This window comes from Meriones unguiculatus, chromosome 11 (genome assembly GCF_030254825.1).
Source record: "Meriones unguiculatus strain TT.TT164.6M chromosome 11, Bangor_MerUng_6.1, whole genome shotgun sequence".
Classification (NCBI taxonomy): domain Eukaryota; kingdom Metazoa; phylum Chordata; class Mammalia; order Rodentia; family Muridae; genus Meriones; species Meriones unguiculatus.
Genome location: NC_083359.1, coordinates 75835112 through 75857516, shown reverse-complemented (window position 1 = coordinate 75857516; position 22405 = coordinate 75835112). Strand labels below are relative to the sequence as shown.

The window sequence follows — 22405 nt, the reverse complement described above, 5'->3', positions numbered from 1 at the left end:
TAGGAATAAACTATGCTGGTGTAAAATTTATGCATATAGTTCAAGATAGATGAAGGCTGGGCCAAGACTCAACTGCTTCCCAACCAACTACCTCTTTCCCACAGGCCTTGAGCTGGTGTTTGTAGCAACCAACAGGTGTACTGGGGTTGGAGGACAGGAGGTGCCCTTTAGAGGAAGCCCCAGAATCCTGTCTATGTCCGAGTCGTTTGACACCAGTGTGCTATAGGGTTGTCCTCTATCTCATAGTCTTTTGTGCTCTTTGAAAAGTGGCAGTAGATGGCTTTGGTGCTGGTGGCAAAGGAAGCCTCGGCAGCAGCAGAGCGGAAGACTCCCTGTTGCCAGGTACTCTGCAGGGGACTCCAGAAAGCCCCAGTTCCAGGGTCCACCGTTGTAGGATAGATTGAGAGCTATGATCCAGTCTTTACTTTTAGTGATATCTTATCTTGAACCTGCACTTCATTGCTCTCTGAGATGGAGATGGGCCTTGCTCATCCTTCTCCATGATTCTCTTTTGTTGCAACCCTTTCTAGTTTGCCATGCCTGTTCCTTCCCCGGTTTATCGGCCTGTAGAGTAAGCGCCCTCTCTCCCCTCCTCTGGCCTTTACAACATTTGCTAAGGTCCTGGTAACACTTTCTGATGCTCATCTGCCTATGGTTCGTAACTCTGCCCTTTCCCTTTCTTTGTTGAGGACACCAGAGAATTTGGCTCTTCTACCACATTTGACAGGATCCCCAAGAATCCCAGCTGCCAGCAAAGAGTGGAATGAAGTCACCAAGCCCATGGTCTCCATGGTCTCTGTGGTCAGGGCATCAGGCCAACAGGAAGCCAAATTTGGGTTTGTCTTGAGGCTTTTCTGGTATCTGTCTCTTTGTTATAATTTTCACCGTGGACTCCCATGGGTATGCCTCAGTTATTGTCCACTACTCACATAGCCTTTTCCCCATCCCAGCTTCTTTCCCTTCCCCTTGAAACTGAGCCCCTCCCCAGTGAAGCTTCTGCAAAGGCTATTGCTTTGTCAGTTTGGGCAGTTGCCATGGTAGCACCATTATCTGGTTCTTAAGAAGCCAGAAGTGACTTGCTTTCCCTTCCACTACTGCCAGTCAAAAGGACCCAACCCAGTTCCCCCAGAGCAGTGCTACTGACCAAGGGGTGGCCACCCACTGAATTCTCAGAGAGCGCTGCAAGGTCTAGAGTCCCTCTGCCACAGAGCGCTGCAATCTCTCACCATCAACATTCTCTAGAAACATTTGTGCTTTGGATGTGGTGGCTGAGGAAACCTCTGTTCTCCATACATTAGACTAAAAGAGTCTTTATAATGTAAACCTGCCATTCTATCTGGAAACTTGGCTGACTTTTGAAGAAGAGGTGTGGGGTGTGTTATTAGTGTGGGCATATCTGGGTTTAAAAATATCTCACTGCAACTTTTCTGTTCTTCCCAGTCCATTTTTACATTATAAGGTGTTTGTGAGAACACCCAGGCCTCCTTCTCAGGCTGATATCTCCTAGGGAAGTAGCAGGGGGTTGGGGGATACTTTGGCAGAGATTGAGAATAGCTCTCCCTGAAGCCCTCATCGCATCACCCCAGTTTTTGGCCCACGTGAAGAAAGGGTTTGGTTTTTGTTAACTATAAATGTCCCAAATTGTACCTTTTCCTCTTTGATGTTTCAAGAAAAGTCTGGTGAGTGATGAGGCCTGTGAGACCTTTTGCCCTTTATGTTTCTATCTAGAAAGGGCACATTTGTCTTCTCCCACATGATCATCATTCTCTCCTGAAATGCCGGAAATGCCCATTGTCCTCGGTCTCCACAGTATGTCGCTCTCCTAGCTACTCATTGATCTCAGGTGTGGGAAGGCAGAGATGGTTATAGATTCATAGATTTATCATTATAGATTATAGATTCATTGTTTCTGGGTGTCTGAACATTAGCCACCCCTCACCACCACCACCACCACTACACACACACACACACACACACACACACACACGTTAGGGCTAATCCCAGATTCAGATGTGTCTTCAGGGAAGTCAAAGGACCCCAAACTAGGTTTTGTCTTGAGTCTTAAGCCTACACTGTGAATGGTGGTTCTTACTCTGTCTGCATCCAAGTAAACAACGTGTTACTTGATTAGATGAAATGTACGTGAGCAGATGAGCTCTGGTGTGCCTTCCCAATAGGAAATTTGCAGCTAATGCTGCTTGTTGTTTTAAACATTTAATAGAAGAAGCACCAAGAGCTCAGTTTCCCCCTTCACTACCTCCTACGTTGTCAGTCAGAGTCAGGTGGGCTCCCTAGTGACTGACGCCAGGGATCTCCACAGATGTTTGCTGTTGTAGCAGGGCCATGAGGTGAGGTCAGGACTCCCTCATGGCACACAAGGGGATCTGGCCGCACTTGGCCTTTCATTATTTAGTCCTTGGCCAGAAGCAAAAACATGAGTCAGTCAGCCTCTGGATGCCAGAAGCAAGCAGACTGCCCACATTAGCTTTTATTACCTTCCTTTCATTGAAGAGTGTCACTTTCCTGACACTTGACACTCTGCCCTGGTGGCTAAGATGCACACAGTCTCTCGAATGCATCGAGAACAAGCCACAGCAGCTGCGCTGGTTCTGAGTTCATTCAGTGAAACCCATAGACGCAGGCCATCTGAGACTTGGAAGTGCCTTATGGAGCCACAGCATCTGTTCCCCTGGGATGGTTCATCACTGGGGGCTTGTGCTTCTGAAGGAAAGAATGCGCACATCATCAGAAAAAGGTGACTGTCTGGTCCTGAAATGGATATGATCATTTACCCAGAAGGGTGTAGAAACCCAAAACAAACCAGCCACCAAAACCCAGATATCCACCCTCTGCTTTTCACTAATGCCTGGGTCTAGTGCTCCCTCACACATACAACTTGTGGGATCTCTTGACTACTATATTAGAACTAAAAAGGAGAGTTTCCCAAAGGAAGCTATTACTATACTTTGCCTTAAAGGGGCAAAAAAAAAAAAAAAAAAAAATGGGCCTGTTTGCTACTGAAACCGATACAACATCCACTTCTCTTACTTTGGAAGAAAATAAAGCTTGAAAATTGCATTTAGCCACCAGGTAGCCCATTAACTGCGAATTTAGGACTCTTGCTGCAAGGGAGGACAGATAGGATGTGGACCCTCAAGAACTGAGTCTTTGAAGGCACTTCATCTAACTTTGTGTCTAGGTCAGAAAACTGAAGTTACTCGGTGCCTGTAGATGCTTGGGGGAGTTGGAGAGACAGAGTGGAGGAGGCATTCTATCCGCACTTGTTATTAAGGCCCAGCATGTACCATGTAGCACTTGTGACATTGGCACTGCTGAGGAGCAGTCCAGAGGATGTTCGATTACAGACATCCTATGGGCGTGAAGACCCAAGTATTTCCGTTTTTCTGCAGCACAAATTTGGAAGAGAGTTGGTTATTAGTGGGAATTCATCCTGTGGACATGGAAATAGGCTATATGAAAGAGTCAAATCAGGGAACACAGCTCTGTCCAGTTGCTGGATCAACCAGATCCATATGCAAAAAGCACTCTGTATAGGAAGTGAGGCTTCATCACCACAGGAAAAGCCTGGTTCTGTGAAATTTGTGGAAGCTCATCATAGTACCCTTCCTGCTTAAAAGTAGGTTGCAGAGCTCTCAGGATAGAAGATTGTATAACGGGTCCCAGGAAGTATCTGCCAAGACTGTGTGACCTGCTAGCCATCTGCTTAATCTGTGCTCATAGGACACAGCCTTACGGCACAAATTGGTATGCAGCTGAAGACATGCACTGACTAGACTTCGGTCAGCAAGACCTCCCTACAAAGATCACAGATGAAGGGGTCATTGGTTATGTTTGAAACATAAGGATGAAAAAGAAATACAAATGAGGTCACTCTTCTCCCGTTTAAATAACAAAACGGCTAGCAGACAGATGCTTTTCTGCCTCCTCTTGATTCTTGGTACTTGGACAAAAATACCTTCCAGTTGGAGTATAGTGATGTGTATTGAAAAGGAGCACATTTTCAAAGGGCTGACATAGTATGCATTAGACGTTCATTGAGGTCAATGTGCAAGGAGTAAAGGCTTGTGCACCAAATAACTTAGCACAGAATGAGTTTTGTGGCCACAGGACAAAGATGACAGAGTAGCTGTGGGTTTAATGATGAGCAGAAGAGATGCTGGGGTCAGAAGAAAAAGAAAATCCTCAAATGGCAGCAGCTAAGAGTAAAAGGTCAAAGTGGCTGTTTATTTTTCTTCATGAAGCCAACGGAACCTGAGTTCCCTAAAACGTATAGAGGGACAAGCATTGCCATACAAAGAGAAATGCTTCTTCCCTTTTGGCATGCACACTTTATTTCATCGATCACCTTCAGTAGTTGAGAACTCAATGGTTAGAGCTCTGGCTGGTTTGACTCAGGTAAATATCAAAGCCAGGTCTTGAGCAACCTCTGTGTATAGAATTCAAGTTTATTGCTTTTTCTAATATGTTAAGCTTTCTCCTACCATGCTTTTGTGGCTAGCTACGAGCTATTAACCTCCTCTGCAGATCCTTCAGTCTCTATCCAGGGCAGGGGAGATGGAGAAGGCCATACCTAAGCCATCTGTCTTGATGTTGCACCTGTGACTTGTCCTTCCTACCAACAGTCAATACTCCAGTTAAGGGAAGTAAGACAGCTAGGTTAATAGTTGAGCTGAGAAAATACTAACTTCCTTAAATAGGTTCCTATATAAAAAATATGGTGACATCATAGTCAGGCAGAATTGTGCCTGTATCTTCAGTTTTAGCTATCTTTTACTCCATGAACTTCTGTTTCTTTACCTTTAAGTGGAAATGACAAACAACCACATTTGGTCCTGTGAGAATTAAATAAGGTAAAATATATTTCGCATTCAATACAGTACCAAGTACTTAAATTGAATAATAAATGTTAGTTCTTGTTGCCCACCAACTAATGGTCCAAGCACTTTCAGAGAAGAGCCAAGCTCCTTCTGGCTTGAGATCCCCCTTCTGTCTTGAAGCCTAGTTCTTCCCACAAGAAATTCCTCCACAGCCCTTTGCTGTTGCCTCATCGTCACAGAGAAGGACAGAAGCCATCATACTTAGAGAAGGAACAGCTCTTCAGAGCCTGTTGTCCTTGTTCTTCCAATTCTTAGCAGAAATCAGCTGGAGGGCATGTCCTTGGAGGAAAGGGGACCCGGAGAACAAGAGGACAGTAAAGGCTAGTGACTGATAGATCTGGAGGGCAACTTGGCAACTCAACTGGAGAAATTCTCCTCTTAAGACAATGAGGCATGGGGAAACAGGTTTTGTTATTCTTCTGGAAAGCAAATAAGTAGAAAATAAATGGTAAAAAATGAGTGGCCCTGTTGAATCCCAATTAACATGAGGCCAGTACATCCTAGTATATGAAATTATCTTGGAGTCCACTTTAAGCCCATTAAATTTCACTAATTAGTTAGGCAGTATTTTTTTTAAAACTCATTATACATTTAGTAACAAAGATTAATGGTATTATCAAGTAATTTTTGGATGGTTTGTAAAAAGCACATGAATTGTTTGCAAAACAATATGTCTCAAAGCGCCGGAGAGCATGCCGTCTTGGACTGGCAAAGTTTCTTCTCTGCAATCCTGGCTTTCACAGTGGATTTGAGGGGAAAAATGCTTTGGCCTTGTTTGGGAGTAAATTAGGATATATTTTAGTTAGTGATGGTAAAGCTGCTAATGGTTTTACTGAGTCTGTTGCTCTATTTTTTCAATCCTCTTGTTTCAAATTGGCATTTTCAAATTGGTGTTTACCCTGCTAGCAACACAGAGAATACAAGCGTGTTCTTTTCAGCATCAATTCAAAGACCATGGATTTTGCTTTGCTTATTTTTATTCATTTATTTATTTATTTTTGTGATAGGGATTGAACTTGGGCCCTTACAAATGCTATAAGGTTATTGCTTTTTTTCAGTGGTTCCTCTGCAGTAAGAGACATGTTTAGAAGAGTGCAAAAAAGAGATGGCTCAGAGGTTAAGAGCACTAACTGTTCTTCCAGAGGTTCTGAGTTTAATTCCCAGAAACCACATGGTGGATCATAAAACAGTGCAAAATGGTTAATAGCCAATCTTTGACCTGAAGCCCATGTCTGACTGTGTCTTTGCTCAGGTCTTGGGAGTCAGAATGGGTCAAACAGCCCCGTATTTGACAGATATAGCCCTTCTTTTTAGAATGTACCAGTGTTTCCTATTTTTTGACACATTAGCATAGATAAATAGTGATTAGATTTTCCTTTGTTTCATACCATATTGGCTAGTATTCTGGAGAGAATATTGTGTTTTATCTATGTGGACGGAGTAAAAAATGTTGGTTCTCCTTGCATGAGGGGGCTTTTGTGGTCTCTCAGATCCTGTTCAGGTACTATTGGATGTCTTCATATCTGTCTCCTCTGAGACAGGAGCCTATGTTAAACAGAAGGTAAACACCAGCATTCTATGCTCCCAGACCACCCATATGTCTATCTGCTACCCTCTGCTCATGTCTTAGGACTTCCTCAGGAAAATGTAACCCAAAGAAAAGAGATCTGTGTTGCTGTCTAGGTGAATTATCAGATCACGTGATTCCATCCCTCCATAGCAAGTTACCATTATTATTTTCATTTGTGTGCTTGCTGGACTGAGGTTTGTCTTCCCTACCAAATTAGCTAATCTTCCAAGAGATTAGCCAGATCATTTGTTCCAGTACATGAAATAGGGCCCGTCAAGGATTGAGGACTTCACAGATGCTCGTTATATGTATGGAGGAATGACAGGATACTTGACTTAGGTGTGAACATTTCTGTACATTAAAGAGCTCAGGTTACGAGCCACCCCCCCCCATTCAATTCCCAGATCACTTGACTTTGTGAGGGTGGTCAGGACAGTTGTCATACTCCTAGAACAGGAATGATTTTTCTTCTGAGTTATACGGTGAACAGTACACAGTGGAAGCTACTAAGCTAATTGCAGTATAGAAAAAACAGCTTTTCTATAAAACCTTGACAAGGAAAAGTCCTCTTCATCATGTGGGTGCAGTTTAGTGATGTTGGTCTCTGAGCTTTGGAAAGTCACCAGAGTGACCCTACTTAAATGTAGTAACATCATTCCTCTCCAGGTGAAGCTACTCAGTGGACTGTTACTTGGAATACTTTTTCTGAACGTTTCTGACCCAGGGCAGATGGTGTTCCTCTTGCTTGTTTTTGTTGTTGTTGTTGTTTGTTTGTTTGTTTTGTTTTTTGTTTTTTAGTTGTTTGTTTTGTTTTGTTTTGAGACAGGGTTTCTCTTTGTAGCCTTGGCTGTCTTGGACTTGCTTTGCAGACCAGGCTGACCTTAAACTCACAGAGATCTGACAGCTGGGATTACAGGTGTGCACCACCATGCCTGGCTGCTTGGTTCTTATAAAGTAACTGGAAATAAAGTTTATCCCAAGGAAGTGAAAAACAAAAGCTTACACTTAGAAAAGTGTAATTAAGCGTGGCCCCCTGGAAGACAGTATAGGCTCAAGTACCCTTGAGTTAAGAGGCAAAGCTGCTACTGTTTTCAAGGGACTTTTGCCCTATGGGTGGAGAGGGGGTTGCGGAACATACGCTGTGCTGCCCTTCCTTTCACAAACCCTTTGGATTTGACAATTGCCGAGGGTTTGGGTGAGATACCATGGTCCTCTGCTTCTCAGCATGCATCACTGTAAGGGCCTTTGTCCTCACTGAGGTTTTCTGACTATCGTTTCTCTCCATCCTTCCCCTTCCTGCTTCCTGGCTGGATCAACCATAGGAACGCTTTGGGGTAACTACGGCTTTGTTTTTTTGTTTGTTTGTTTGTTTTTTGTTTTTTTTTCTTAAGTAGAAGGTTGGGGGATGAGGTGGGAAGGGAGAGAGACTGTAATTGGAAGAGAAGATGCTAACTCAATGAGCAAGGGGTGGTGAGTTTCTTTGAATGGTATGTTTCCATTGAAAGCCAAAAGGTTAAAACAGAGTTTTCAAGCCTTCTTGGGAAGTGACGATTCCTGTTGCTTTGGGAAATATTTGGCCTATGTGATGTTTCTCTTAGATATTCTAGGTTAGATGTGCTTTAAGAGCAAAAAAAAATTATTAAATATCCCAGAGCTCTTAGATGTGAAAGCCCATATTAATATAGCATGTTTGGATTGCCTTTAAAAATGACAATGTAGGTCATCAACTGTGACAACCAAAAAAGAATAAAATTAATACTGGTGTAAAGTTGGCATGAAGGAGAAGATTCACTGACTTTATGCCTTAAAAAAAAAAAAAAGATAGAGTATGGCTTCCTTATACAAGGCTAGGCCTAATAGGGCAAATTGCATGCAGAATCAGGTACTCTTCATCTGATGCTTTGGGTCCCTTCTCCAGTGACTGTTAATATAATAATGACAATCTGGGCCACCATGAGGGAAGCGTCAAGCCTGGTCTCACTATTTAGAATTTTATTTCCCACCATGTGCATGCTTTACAAACTGTAGCTGTTTGAGCTGAATACAAAGATCTCAGAGGATGAGCAGGAAAGACAGAGAAATGCAAGTTGATTTATACATTTAATTCCTAGAGATAAAAAGAGAAATGCATGATCTTCATTAAGAGCAAACATTTCTAAGAGGCTGGAGAGAGAGAGTTATTAGCAGGAGAAAAAGGTGGGTGTGGCCTACAACTTGGGCCTGCTCCAACCAAGTAGTCCTCTCAAGCCTGATGCAGAGTTTCTGAAAGGAAATGACTGCAGAAAAGGCCAGTCGCACACAATCAGAGTGTGGGCCAAGGTCCTGGCAAGACGCCTCCACGCACGCTTTCTCTGAAGCGGCAGCCTAGCACAGCGAGAGTGTTGAGGTCCCCAACAGTCCTCATGGTGTTCTCCCCACACTGGTGAAATGTGAGAAGTAACAACCCTAGACTTCTGGGTCAAGTTCCCCAATGACTTCAACTGCTCTCTTTCAAGTTAACAAATATCTCGAAAACCCCCTATAGGGAAGGGCTGAACTAGGCACAGTGGAGACCCGCAGTAGCCTTCTGGTCATGCCATCTAGTTAAGGTTTTTCATTTTTTATTTACCAGTGTGGTGTTATATAGCATTAATCTGACTATCAGAGACCTGAGCAATTGTTAGTATATGTGCATGGAATCCTGCGTGTGCCTGGATGTTTCTCTGTGTGCATACAGACATTCCCTTTTATTCATATGGTCACTTCCAGGTAAATTCAATGGAAATTGATAATGCCTTAAATAGAAAAATACATTTATTACATTTATGGGCAACTAATCAACTTAAAACTGTATTGTTAATACTGCAGAGTATCAACCTTTTACCCTCATGGTGGGTGACTAGGACCACTAACTGCCCAGCCTTGTAAGAAGGCTGTGGGGTAATATTCAAATTTGATATAGATTCTATTGAGTGCAACTCACTTTTGCACCATCTGAAGCTATGAAACCATGAATTGAATTGTGAGCACGTGGATGTGCATATATGGACATGTGCATATCAGTGTGTTCACACACACCACTAGGGAGTGACCTGACACTACTCCTGAAGCATGTCTGTGGATTGTCCTTGAAGGATTCTGCACTGACCTAGTTTCTGGCCTCTCGTCTACTCTTCTCTGCTTTTACTCTGTTGTTATCAATGTAATAGTGTGGCTGCCACTTCTGTTTCTCCCCTTTCCAAATGGTTCCCTGGGGCCCTTTCTCCACAGAACCAACAAGGGGCGGGACATCAAGACTATCAAGTCTCTGAGGGTACTTCGAGTTCTGCGACCCCTGAAAACCATCAAGCGCTTGCCGAAGCTGAAGGTAACAATCCAACCCGATAACAGTCTTCCACCTTGTCCCTTCAGCTACAGTTGGCTAGCCTATGCAGAATCCATTCTTAGACTGTCCCTTTTTCTCTCTTGGGGACTGGGACTTTTTTTTTTTCATCTATTAAAGTCAAGGTCTTTGTTTCAAAGGAAAATAATGAGTGTTCCAAGAAACCTGCAGGTGAGATTTTCCTTCTTCAGTCCAGACCCAGTTCTTGTTATACTCCCTGGAGTGGTCTGTCATACAGGAAGAAGCTGTGTGGCTTTGTCTTAGAGCATCCTGTGTTATTGAAGTACAAGGTGTTGAAGCCCTCTATATGTGTGGTCCGTGTGCTGGATAATCTGGGATATTTTTCTCAGTCATGAGAAAAGTATCACCTCACACAAGTATTTCATATTTTTGAGGTACAAATAGGTAGCTGAAGGGCACATAAGTCTATTTTTGGCAGAAGCAGAAAAGAAACGGGGAAGTGAGTTACCTGGAAAAGCTCTTCTTACTGCCACGGCCTGGACAAAAATAAGTATCTTATCCATATGAGCCCCTCACCATCTTGGCCAGTACCTTCCTGCCTCACAGGGCTTGCTTTCCATTCAAACTTGATACCCCGTTGAGCTTGCTCTTCTATCCTTCCCTCTCATATATTGTGGTTAATAGAATCTGAAGCTCCATGGGAGAAAAGCTCCTCCCCTCCCTGAATTCCTGTGGACTTTCAGCTTCTAATGCAAAGGTTCACCATTCAGTTCTTGCTGTCTAGGCTACACAGCCAGTAGAGCAAGCCTCAGGAGTGCTCAACCCCATCCTCCTGGGTTACACCAGGATGCTTCCCGAGAATCAGATTTCATTACCCATTTGCAGCATCTCAGAGCCTAGCATAGGACATCTCAAAGAGTGGCCATAGCCGTGCATGCCTGAATCATTGAAACATTTCCTAAAATGCACACTTCCCTCCACATCAGCACAGCAGAACCAGACTGCCTGGGACACGAGCCTGAACTGCGGCTTCCAAACCTGGCCAGCAGGTGACTCTAAGACAGTAATGTAGGACCTGGTCACCATGAAAAAGAACCTGCATGAATGTCAGGTCTAGCTCAAGAAGTTTGGAGCTATGTGACCCAGAGCAGGGTACTTATTCTTAGAATTTCTTTCACCTAGGAAATGGAGATCTGTGTAACTTAGATTTGTGGTATAGATAAAAGAGCTGATGTGGGTGGTCACTAGCCAAAAAATACAACAGTTCCTCTGAGGGGCACTGCTCTCCTTATGCCTGCCATAGAAGATAAAGCTATGAGCTTATTTTTCTTGTTTTTCCAAATTTCCATTATTTCCTGAGTTCTCCTAATTGATAACATATGTCAGCTGTTCTAACCACAACCCATACCCCTCCTGGTTTCACATCACCAACCACTTCCCTTTCTACCCTTAATTTGCAGAAAGGAAGCAGAACAGAATAGGTAAGGAAAGGGAGTGGGGAAGAAAATAGGTTACTTCTAAAAGGTCCCAGACTAGCTTTGACATAGTTTCTTCTTGGGCTCCTCACACTTTGCAGGGATTCCCAGGAGCACCTTAGTCTTCAAAGGAAGTGCATTCCTTGTTGCTTTCTTCTTTTGCTTTCCTTCACCTCCTCTTGGATCAGGACCTTCTACTGTGTCACATCTGGCCACACTCCCTCCACCCAGCCACTGGCTTAGGCCTGTCAATCACCACCCCTGCCACCCCTGTGTGTCCCATACCCAGGATGTTTGGGGCTCCAAATGTGAACTGCAGCACACACTTCCTTGGGAGCTTCAGAATGTGTAACAGCTTAATGAGAGTATCCATACCCAAAGAATGTGGCCTTGGCCTTCAATTAATTCTGCGAAATTGGGAAGAACTGGTTCTTCTCTTGGCAGTATAATAACCTGAGAAAGACATAGGTGTCTCTGGCCATTCCACAAGGCTGAGCATCACTCACATTCCCTGCATTGTTAAAACTAATCAATCCAGCCATACTATACCCAACTCTGTGAAGAAGCAACTGCACAAATGCAGCACCCAGTGAGGTCAGACTCTCCACTAAGCTAAACCTGAAAGCCTAGGAAATAATCCAAAACTGGCCCAAAATGTGTCAAACTCTCATGGAAATCCTCATGCCTTAGGGCTTAGAAGGAGGTCTCTGGAGACCCTTTTGTTTTTGTATTGAGGCAAAAATCCCTGTTTCTACCCACCCAGCCTCATCCCCAGTACAGATAGACCTCATCAGTCTGTCCTACAGTATCTACTGACCTTCCTCCCGGATGCAGCCAGTGTTCAACTAGAGGACAGCAGCACGAAGTGATAGAGTCAGATAGAGTCAAAGCAAATATATGAACCTATGATGCAATATGGAAATGAACAAAGACAATAGCATGTGCTTGACACTTTGATCCTTTTAGAAATGGCAGAGAGGCTGCTACATCATCAGTGTGTAAGTAAATCTGTGAATGTCACCAACAGATTCAAGGTCAGGAACAGGCTGTTTAACAGGTAACATGGTCTAAATGATCTTCAGAACTCCATAGAGCATTAAGTTTCTGGGTTTCACTAAGTACCTCTACTGAAACCCCACAAAGAAACCTTTCCATTGCTTTATGTCATCTTGTTTAAGCTTTAGGCTTTATATTCACTTTAAGATTTAGAGAAAATGTCTGTTTCCAAAGCAAGTCTTTGCAACCTTGCCCAGCCTCGAAGCCAGCTCCTAACCCCCATGGGTATCACTGTTGGTGTAGTAGGAGCTCCTAGACAGCTTCCTAGTCTGGTGGGTGGTGGTATGGCCCCTACCTCAGCTCAGGCCATAGGAGTATTCTGTCACAGGAATGATACAAGGCCCCTCCCTACTGTCCACAGGCTGTGTTTGACTGCGTGGTGACCTCCTTGAAGAATGTCTTCAATATACTGATTGTCTACAAGCTCTTCATGTTCATCTTTGCCGTCATCGCTGTTCAGCTATTCAAGGGAAAGTTCTTTTATTGCACCGACAGTTCCAAGGACACAGAGAAGGAGTGCATGTGAGAGCCACTACCATTCTCACTGTTGGCTGAGGGTGTCCTGGCAAATCCCTCCCTACTTTCCATGGGTTGACTGGATCTCCTTTCCCTCTTAACTCCATTCCCCTTTCCATAGAATCATAAAATAGGAAGAATTATAAAACTAACAGACGTTTGTTAAACTCCTTTATTGTATCAGATATTGTAAGTGACACTTTGCTGAACCCTCAAGTGTTAAGTCTTTCTGATGACCGACTGAGAGGAGTTTTGTTTACATAAAGAAGATGAAACTCAAAAATTAGGTTGTCCAAGGTTACACAGACAATTAGTGGTATCAGGATTCATCTACATCTGTTGGCACCAAGTACCATTTTTATTCCATGTTAGTACCTGCCTTTAACAAAACTTGCCCTTCCTTTTCTGTGATAGTCATTGTTACCCTGACATCTTTAAAGTTTGTAAAAATGTTTGACTGTTCCATGCACTATATTTAAGAAACCCTATTTCATTTCTATTCTGGTTTCAGAGGTAACTACGTAGACCATGAAAAAAACAAGATGGAGGTAAAGGGCCGGGAATGGAAGCGTCATGAATTCCACTACGACAACATCATCTGGGCCCTGCTGACCCTCTTCACCGTCTCCACAGGGGAAGGATGGCCTCAGTGAGTGATGGGGTGGGCTTGGTGTATGTGTCTTGCAGGCTGACATGGGACTGTGTGGGTGCCTTGAAAGCTGATTCAAGATGAACAAGGCTAACCCTTTGTTACTGTAACAGGCAAAGTAAGTGGTTATGAGTGGGTGAGAAAGGCAGAAAGGAGAAAAAAAATCCTTCAGACAAAGATGGAGAGGGGGTAGACAAAGTCATAAAAATATTTGAAACTCTCTTTTTCTCAATCTTTGAGTTGGGTGGAGCCCTCTTACTTACAGAACAAAGGAGTTTTCAAAACTTTCTACCCCTCAATAGGAATCCATGGGAGCTGTTTTAAACAGATTTATCCTTAAAGTTGGCCCTACACCTGAAAGCCTAAAGATGGAGGGATCTGGAAGACCCTAGAGATACTGCCTAAGGCCAGATCTCTTTTGAAGAATGAAGGCTCTTATGCTGTCCCCAGAAGAAGGCTAATTTGTTTATAAGACTGAACAATAAGTAATACACTAATAGTTGGCAGTATAAAATCAATGGCATTAGAAGTCTCGAGGTATTGAACATAACAGCCTAACTATAACTGTAAGAGAATATCATCCTGTTGTCTAGGAGTTGAATGCAGATGGAAAGTGATGCTTTTTAATTCATCAACTTGGTAATCCTCATCCAGGAGCCAAGAGGAGGAATGGAAAAAGAGAAGTCATAGTAAGAACTACAAAGGGTGGCACGTCTCTTAACAAAGCCAAGAGTGTCCTCCACCATCTGTACCTTCTCTTTTGGTCCTCACAGGGTCCTGCAGCATTCTGTAGATGTGACAGAGGAGGACAGAGGCCCAAGCCGCAGCAACCGCATGGAGATGTCCATCTTTTATGTGGTCTACTTTGTGGTCTTCCCTTTCTTCTTTGTCAATATCTTTGTGGCTCTCATCATCATCACCTTCCAGGAGCAAGGGGACAAAATGATGGAGGAGTGCAGCCTGGAAAAGAATGAGGTGACAATGGGTAGACTGTAGTAAGGGAGAGCAGTGGGAACTTTAGAAAAGTATTGGGACCAGCGCTTAGAGGAAAAGATTGCATTTTCTTAACTTTGCTGTATCATTAGAGTGAGAAGAAAGGCCTGGTGGGAGGCACAGAGGTATGCAGTCTTGGATCTGGGACCTAGGTTTGAATCCCCAGCATTCACATAAAGAGCTGGGTGTAGGGTTGGTAATGTAACTAGAAGTACCTTTGCCAAGCCTGATTGATCTGAGTTTAGTGTCCAGGGTCCACTTGATAGGAGAATACCAACTCCCACACGTTGTCTGATGATCTTACACGTACCTTATCATGGCGTTGGCATGCGTGCATATGTGTACGCGCACACACACAAACACACACACTTAAAGAAAAAAAAAAAAAAGAAAAGAAAGCTGGGCATGGCTGCATGTTCCTGTAATTCTAACATGGAAACATATACAGGAAAAGCCTAAGCGCTTGCTGGCCAATCATATTAACCTTAATGGTGATCATCCTGGTTCAAGGCCATAACGCCATAGAAGATGCCCCATGTCTTTCTTTGACCACCACATCTGTGTACACAGGCATGTATACCTGCACACTCCTACACATGTATCGTATACAGACAAGATACAAAAATATACACAAAGAAAAGATAAGCATTCTCTACTCTTTTATGTGGCAGTCTAGAAGAAAAAGATAAGTACCATGGTTACAACCTTAAGATACTTGCTTACCTCCCTAACTCTCATGGCATCCGTGTTTCTAGTGAGAGTGAATGTGTTTCCTTACGTGTATCTCCAGGACATGTGTAGGCTTGGAACATTGTAGGGTTTCATGGTCGGCTTTGCTGTTGTTTAACAGAAGGAGCTGAACTAGAAATGGTCATAGATTATAAAAGGAATGCATAGATAGATGCTCAAATATAAAAACTCAAATGTTCATAAATCCCAAACTTTTTGCATGATACAATATGGCAAGTAGAAAATCCTATACCATGAAACTCTGTTTCAGGCACAAAATTAATAAAATATTATATAAATTACCCTTAGGCTATGTGGATGAGGCACACATGAAATATTAATGGATTTTGTGCTTAGCCGAGCATCCTGTCTTCAAAATATCTCATTACATTTATGTAAATATAAAAAAGTCAGACTCAAAGCTGATATCACAAATCACTCTGGCCCCACATATTTTTGGTAAGGATTCTTACGCAGTAGATTTATAGCTGTAACTATGGGCACCAGGGGATGCTTCCCACCTAAATTCTTAGCCATATATGGTGTAAGAGGACTGTCTTAATAACCAACACTTTCACCCCATGTGACAGGATGCCTCCAGGTCTATATGTACTTGTAAGGAGATGTCTCACCCATCGTTTGGCTCAGATGATCACTGTCCCTGCCTTAGGACTACGTATCTCACGATTTTATCCCCATGCTGTCCTTTCCCAGCCAGCTTAATAGAGCCCATGGAAGCTTTGGGGGGGAGGAATTGGACTGATTCTAATAACCTTGACTTTCTGCAGCGGGCATGCATTGACTTCGCCATTAGTGCCAAACCTCTCACCCGCTACATGCCACAGAACAGGCACACCTTTCAGTACCGCGTGTGGCACTTTGTGGTCTCTCCATCCTTTGAATATACCATCATGGCCATGATTGCCTTGAACACTGTCGTGCTGATGATGAAGGTGAGAAGTAATTGTGTGTGTGTGTGTGTGTGTGTGTGTGTGTGTGTGTGTGCGCAGTGACTGGGAGATCAGTTAACCTTACTAGCCTGTCACATTGACCTGCTCTGCTCTTCCATCATGGAGTCTCTTTGATCTTATCTAATTCAACTGCCCAGTCCCTGGGTGTCAGGGTATTTGTGGGACCATTGGATAAAATGCAGAGTAACACAGAGAAACATTTTAGAGCTTTCAGGAACAAAAATGTCCTACTGACACCCCTTTATCAGGGGTAGACAATGTCCTTTAGACATCAATGTTAATGGGAGCTTGATCGTATTTAACACAAAGGGCTTCTGTCATGGCTGCCTTTAGTCTGGACGTGGAGGTGGTTTTGCTATTAAGCTGTCATGAGTGGGACACTGGTATGTGTTTTACTACATAATATGCATGCATGGAACTGTTCCACCAGGGCAGGTTGAGAGATGGCCAGACCTGGCATGCATATCCAACCATGTACACATCCATATACCTTAAGGCTTTGACTCTACTCTACTTTTTTTTTTCTTCTCTTTCCTGGCAGTACTATTCTGCTCCTTGCACCTATGAACTCGCCCTAAAATACCTGAACATTGCCTTCACCATGGTGTTTTCCCTGGAATGTGTCCTAAAGGTCATCGCTTTTGGCTTCCTGGTATGTCTGTTCTAGCAACTGGCTTCTCTTCCTTTGAGGTACACAGAGGTTACTGCTTTTCAAGAATGGGTTTGCACACTTGCCCACCCAACAGTGAGCTCGCTTACTCAATAAATAGGCTGCTATGTGAGAAGAATAATAAAAAAGGCAAAGGAAGCTACCTGCTCATCTACCTGTCTGCCCTGGTCCTATTGAATTCTGTCAGCAGTAGAGCACCTATCATTAGATTTTACTAAAACTATGATTGACACATAAAGAAGACAAAAAAGTAGATTATAAGTTGAATGATTATTTACTGGTAATTTATATATGAATTTTATGATTTGAATGGAAACTATCTTTAAACCTCACACAGCAAATAACAGACTTTATCCTATTAATCTTCCGCCCATTAAGTAGCATGAAGAGTAACATCTACCAATTAAAAATAAATGTTTATTACTTATGCTTACAATGTCCAATCATTTTTAGGGGGTGAGGGTATATTCTAGATTTGGATTTGAGAGAGATTGCAATTAATTATTCTGGCATGAGCTCTCTTTTTTTACTTCTCCTCAACTAGTAATCACGATCATTTGGCAAATTCTTTCATCTGTTCTCAAGACTTAACCAAACCTGACCCTTGCATCAATGTCCTATAAACAAAATCTGCCCCTCCCTCTCCTCCTGCTTGCTTCAGAGGGTGCTGTGGGTTCAGTGAGGTGCAGATAGGCCCACTGGACAGCTGTTTCATACTTGCTTAGGTGTGAACTCTCCTTTCAAGTGTAAGTATGTACCCCTTTCCTAGCAAGAAGGGACGACTTTGCTGTAGATCAGAATGAGTGCTTCTGGTAACGGCAGTAACAGGGGCTCTGGGCTGGGCTTGATAATTGTCAGTGTTGGTTGTGGAGGTTGTTTTCAGTCTCCTGGTTCTTTTATGCCACCATTAATTCGATTATTTGGGGTGGAGAGTTGAAAGGGACCCATTGCGGTGGCTGCATTGTGGAATTCTCGACTCCCTTTTGAGTGTTTTGAAACCCAAGGAAATAAAAAGGTAAAAAGAAACTTCTAACCAAACAAAGATGCCTATATAAAACAGCCCAGCCCAAGTAGGGTGAAGTGAAAGAGAGGAGGGGGAGCCAGCACCTCCACAGGGAAAGCTTCTCCCGGAGTCCTGGTGTTGACATCGTCTGTGACTTAAACCCCAATTATGTGTCTAATTATGGGTGAACTCTGAATACATACTTACAGGCTTAACCAGAGGATTCGGCCTTGAGCCCTGCCTCCTTCCTACCCTCGTTCCTGTGTTTCATTCAAGGCCAGAAGGCATTCACACCAGAAAAGGCCGTGTTACATTGATTTGGCACTAAGCTTTCAGGCTAGCCCACTGGGCACTGTCTGGCCAGGTCTTCTCTTCAGCTGGGCAGCAGGCGCAGTAGATGCTGCTGTTGTCATTGCTGCAACGCTCATTTTAAATGAGAACGTCGAAGCTCACAAAACATGTAAAGGTTACACAGTGAAATGTGGGATTGGAAAGATGGTGAGGATAAAATGGAAAGAAGAAGGGAAATAAGCAACATATTGTGCCACCCAGTAAATATCCATCCAGTGTTCTAGACATTGATTTTCTCTATGAAACAACCGTATTAGACAGGCTTAGGCAATATAAATGCTTTTCTCAGAGTTAGTGAAAGACAGATCCAGGAGTTCTGGATTCTGGTCTATCTGACCTCAGAGTTCACAATAATTACTAGTTCATTCAGTAGCCAAGACATATTCTAAAATCCCCAGGGGATACCTCAAACTGAAGGAAATCTGATATCTGATCGGATGAATTCTGAGAAACACATTTACCTTAGTTTCTCTTCTTATTGATATGGTAAATTATACTCTGACAAAAGCAACATAAGAGAGAAATAGTTTATTCTGGCTTGCAGTTCAAGGGTACACTCAACCGTGTTCAGGCAGTTCAGAGTGGCAGGAGCTTGAAGCAGTTGGTCACATTATATCCACACTCAGGAAGAGAGAGACGGATACATGTCACTGCTCAGGTCACTTCCTTTCTTTATGCAGTAACATGATCCCAGCCAGAGTGGATCATCCCACTCAACGACACAATCCAGATAATCCTTCATGAGCATGCTCAGAAGCCCATCTCCCAGGTGACTCTGGGTTCTAGGAAGTTACCACTAACATTGTTGATCTGCTGATTCTGTCATGCTAACACTAACGTTGTTAATCACGACACTGTTAGGTGATCCTGTCCTTTTGTGAGTGTCATAGTATGTACTTATGAACTGTTATAGCTCGATCACCAGGCAGAATAATACTATGAGACCACCACTGTATATGTGATACGTCGGTAGCAGAAACAGTATTATGAGGCCCTTGACTGAATTGTTTTTGTCCTATTAAGTTGAGAATTTCCACTTAAAGCACTTCATAGCTTCTCTTTAGCATTCAGTAATTTTTCACTTGATATACTGACTTTCAAGTAACTAAAATCTTAGAAAGTGATACTCTGGATAAAATGGAAGAGTACTGTCCCGCACAATGTTGGTTGTGCCGCTCTGTATTGTAAGGTATCCTCAATTTGACTTCATATCTTCCACTCCTCTAAAACCTAGATCTATGAACTAAGATTTAGGAAATTTACCTCGGGATGTGGTATAGTGGAGCCTGGAAAACTAGGGGGCTTTTGGGACCCCACTTGGCTCCCACATTGATGAGTTAAGCGACACACTGGAAGGGGAATTTGTTTATAAAAGTTGAGCACATCTGCTTTTCCTTATACTCTAGGGTGTATGTGGCCCTGGAATCAGAGTTCCCTAAACCTTATTTTTCTCATATAAAAAAAAAAACAAAGATAACAATAGCTGTCTTATAGTCTTAAATACGTGATGCTCATTAAACATAACCTCTCTGCACAATCCTTTCTCTGTGCTATAGCTTCACTGTTATAAACAAGACCTCTATTCAATACCATATAACCGTGGGGCATTTGGTACTACCTAACCTTCAGATCCACAAAAGGAACAGAAGAGCTGAAAGAACATCAAGGAATAGATGATAAAGATCAAGTGATGGTAGTTGTGAGCATAGGACAGAGGATGCTTTGGTAGTATCCAAAGCTGTTGTGGTACCTGATGCCCACAAGCAAGCCAAGTGGTCACTTTGGAGATGTGGGTTCCCTGTTTCAAAGAATGTAGCCCAAGGTCTGTGCTATCTGAGAATGGACGGACATCATGCATTCTGAAGCAAGTGGAGCTATCTGGCTGGTGGACTTTCTGGGTCTCTTATATTTCCCCCATATTATATTCAATCAACCTCATCATTTCATACACACACACATGCATATAACTTAATTCCGCCTCCTCACAAGGTGTAACAAAGCATAAAAATGTGGAAGTGGAATCTATTCACCCTACTGTCAATTGGTTGTTCCGAAAAGACTATGGAGATTCGAGCATGCCTGCAACCTTTAGTCCCATACAGCCTCTTGAAGCAATACAAACGTTTTAGAAGTTAACATTGTTATCATGCCTAAGGTTTAATGGCTGTGTACTTATCTCAGTTCTCTGAGGTACATGCATTGTAAAGGTAAGGCTTCTTTATTTGTTGATCAAACTCAGTAGTGTGGTTGAAAAATAAATGGTTACTAATCTTTCTTATTGGATTTTTAGTGACGGTGTCAAAAACATGGTCTTCAAATAGTGGTAGAACTGTTTTAAAAATGAGGATTTCCCAAATTAGTAAAAGAGAAACAGAATTTCGGGTTAGAAACAGAAAACTGAGCCCAAAGTTAGAATGAACTTATGCATGAATTGACAAGTTTTAATTCCAAGTGACAAAGTTATGTAATAAAAAGATGTCTTTCTTTCCTTTCTCTTCTTTCTAATGCTCATGTGACCGAATTCACTTGGCAGAACTATTTCCGAGATACTTGGAACATCTTTGACTTTATCACCGTGATTGGCAGCATCACCGAAATTATCCTGACAGACAGCAAGGTGAATGAATGGGTCACAAGATTGTTGCATTTAATCTGGACCCTGGAGCAGTATTTGGGGAAATCCTCTCCACCATTTATAACCCACCCAATCAAACATGCCCCCTTTGTGTTGGGAGTCTACTTCCTCTTTCCCGAGAATTAATCAGAGAATGCAAACTTTGGGGTGATGGTGGGTCTCATGGAAGTGTCACTTACAGCGTGACTCAAGTAGCAGACATCTAATTGAAATAGAGGTGTCAGAAGAAAGTTAGTATTTGGTGTTTGGCCAAATACTCCAAAGAGAAACATAGTGTCTTTAACCTCAAAGTTGTTAGGCCTGAAGTGTTTCTGTGAATCGGTTCATCCTAAAGAACTCACCAAGAGCTTTATTGCAATTATTGAGTAGCAACCCTGCTCTTGTGGCCTCTCGTTGCAGAGTATTGGTAGCAACCGGGAATGCGGGTTTTCCTCCCTGTGTGCTGGCGTAGTCTCTGTACCCATCTACGCAGGAATGGACGGGAAGGGCCGGGAGGCTTAGAGAGAGACTCCCAGGGTGCCTCCAACTGGTTACCCACAAAAGACGGAGACCGTCGTCGTCTATTTTGTGATCTGAATAAGGAATAAATGTGAAAATACCAGTGCTTAGATCTTTCTAAATGAGCATATTGTCACTAATTACATGTTTCCTTTTGGTCCACCAGCTGGTGAACACCAGCGGCTTCAATATGAGCTTTCTGAAGCTCTTTCGAGCCGCGCGCCTCATAAAGCTACTGCGCCAGGGCTACACCATTCGCATCTTACTGTGGACCTTTGTGCAGTCCTTTAAGGTAAGAGGCTCCCGGAGGGGGGCACACGAGTGCCGGACCATGCTGCAGCAGCGTCGGCACCCTGGATCCTTCACCTCTAGGAAGGAGAAGTTTGTAAACTTGAAGTCGATTAGAGGCATAAATATAATAGTTCTTAATTATAGCCCAGGCTCGCTGGATAGTGATCAATTCATAGCGACGTTATAGAATCTTACTCTAAAAAATAATGTGTCATTTTCCCTTTGTACCCTGGGCCTTGAGTATTCTAAACTGCGTTGAGCCATTCTGCCCATCCATAGAATCAGCCTCCCATTGTCAGATGTCTTCAGTGTTTTCAGGGACTTGTCAATAATTTTATTTTGTGGTAAGGTTTTTCAGAGGACTTTTTAAACTTGTGTTTCATAAGGAGATGATTCATGTTCAGTCTGCCATGTTTTCACCTGGGCATCTTGAACTACTGAATGTATAGTACAGTAATGTCACACACACACACACACACACACACACACACACACACATCTTATAAAAGCTAGGGATGTTTGGCCAAGTTAAAATACGTTTCTTTTAAATGTGCTCATGGGACTATGCATACATCTAGGAATAAAGGTTATTTAAAAAGTCAGTGCCTAAAACCCACTTCAATAGCAGTAATAGTAAAGAAAAGTTTCCAAGAATACCTACATTTCTTTGAGCTCTAACAAATAGGATAAATTAAATGTCTTTTAGACATCTAACAAATAGCATAATTAGATGTCTAAGGCCTAAGCGCATTTCTTTTCTTGCAAATAAAGTTTTTCA

At 42.8% G+C, this 22405-nt stretch overlaps 1 protein-coding gene across 1 annotated transcript in view; it reads left to right on the top strand.

Moving 5' to 3' along the window:
• Cacna1e (calcium voltage-gated channel subunit alpha1 E) overlaps positions 1-22405 on the top strand; it is a 475585-nt gene that overhangs the window by 410545 nt on the left and 42635 nt on the right. The window contains exons 28-35 of the mRNA XM_060364472.1: positions 9718-9814; positions 12683-12843; positions 13349-13486; positions 14260-14461; positions 15997-16161; positions 16721-16831; positions 20737-20820; positions 21503-21628. Of these exons, the coding sequence (XP_060220455.1) occupies positions 9718-9814; positions 12683-12843; positions 13349-13486; positions 14260-14461; positions 15997-16161; positions 16721-16831; positions 20737-20820; positions 21503-21628 (1084 nt within the window). The remainder of the gene's footprint in view (positions 1-9717; positions 9815-12682; positions 12844-13348; positions 13487-14259; positions 14462-15996; positions 16162-16720; positions 16832-20736; positions 20821-21502; positions 21629-22405) is intronic.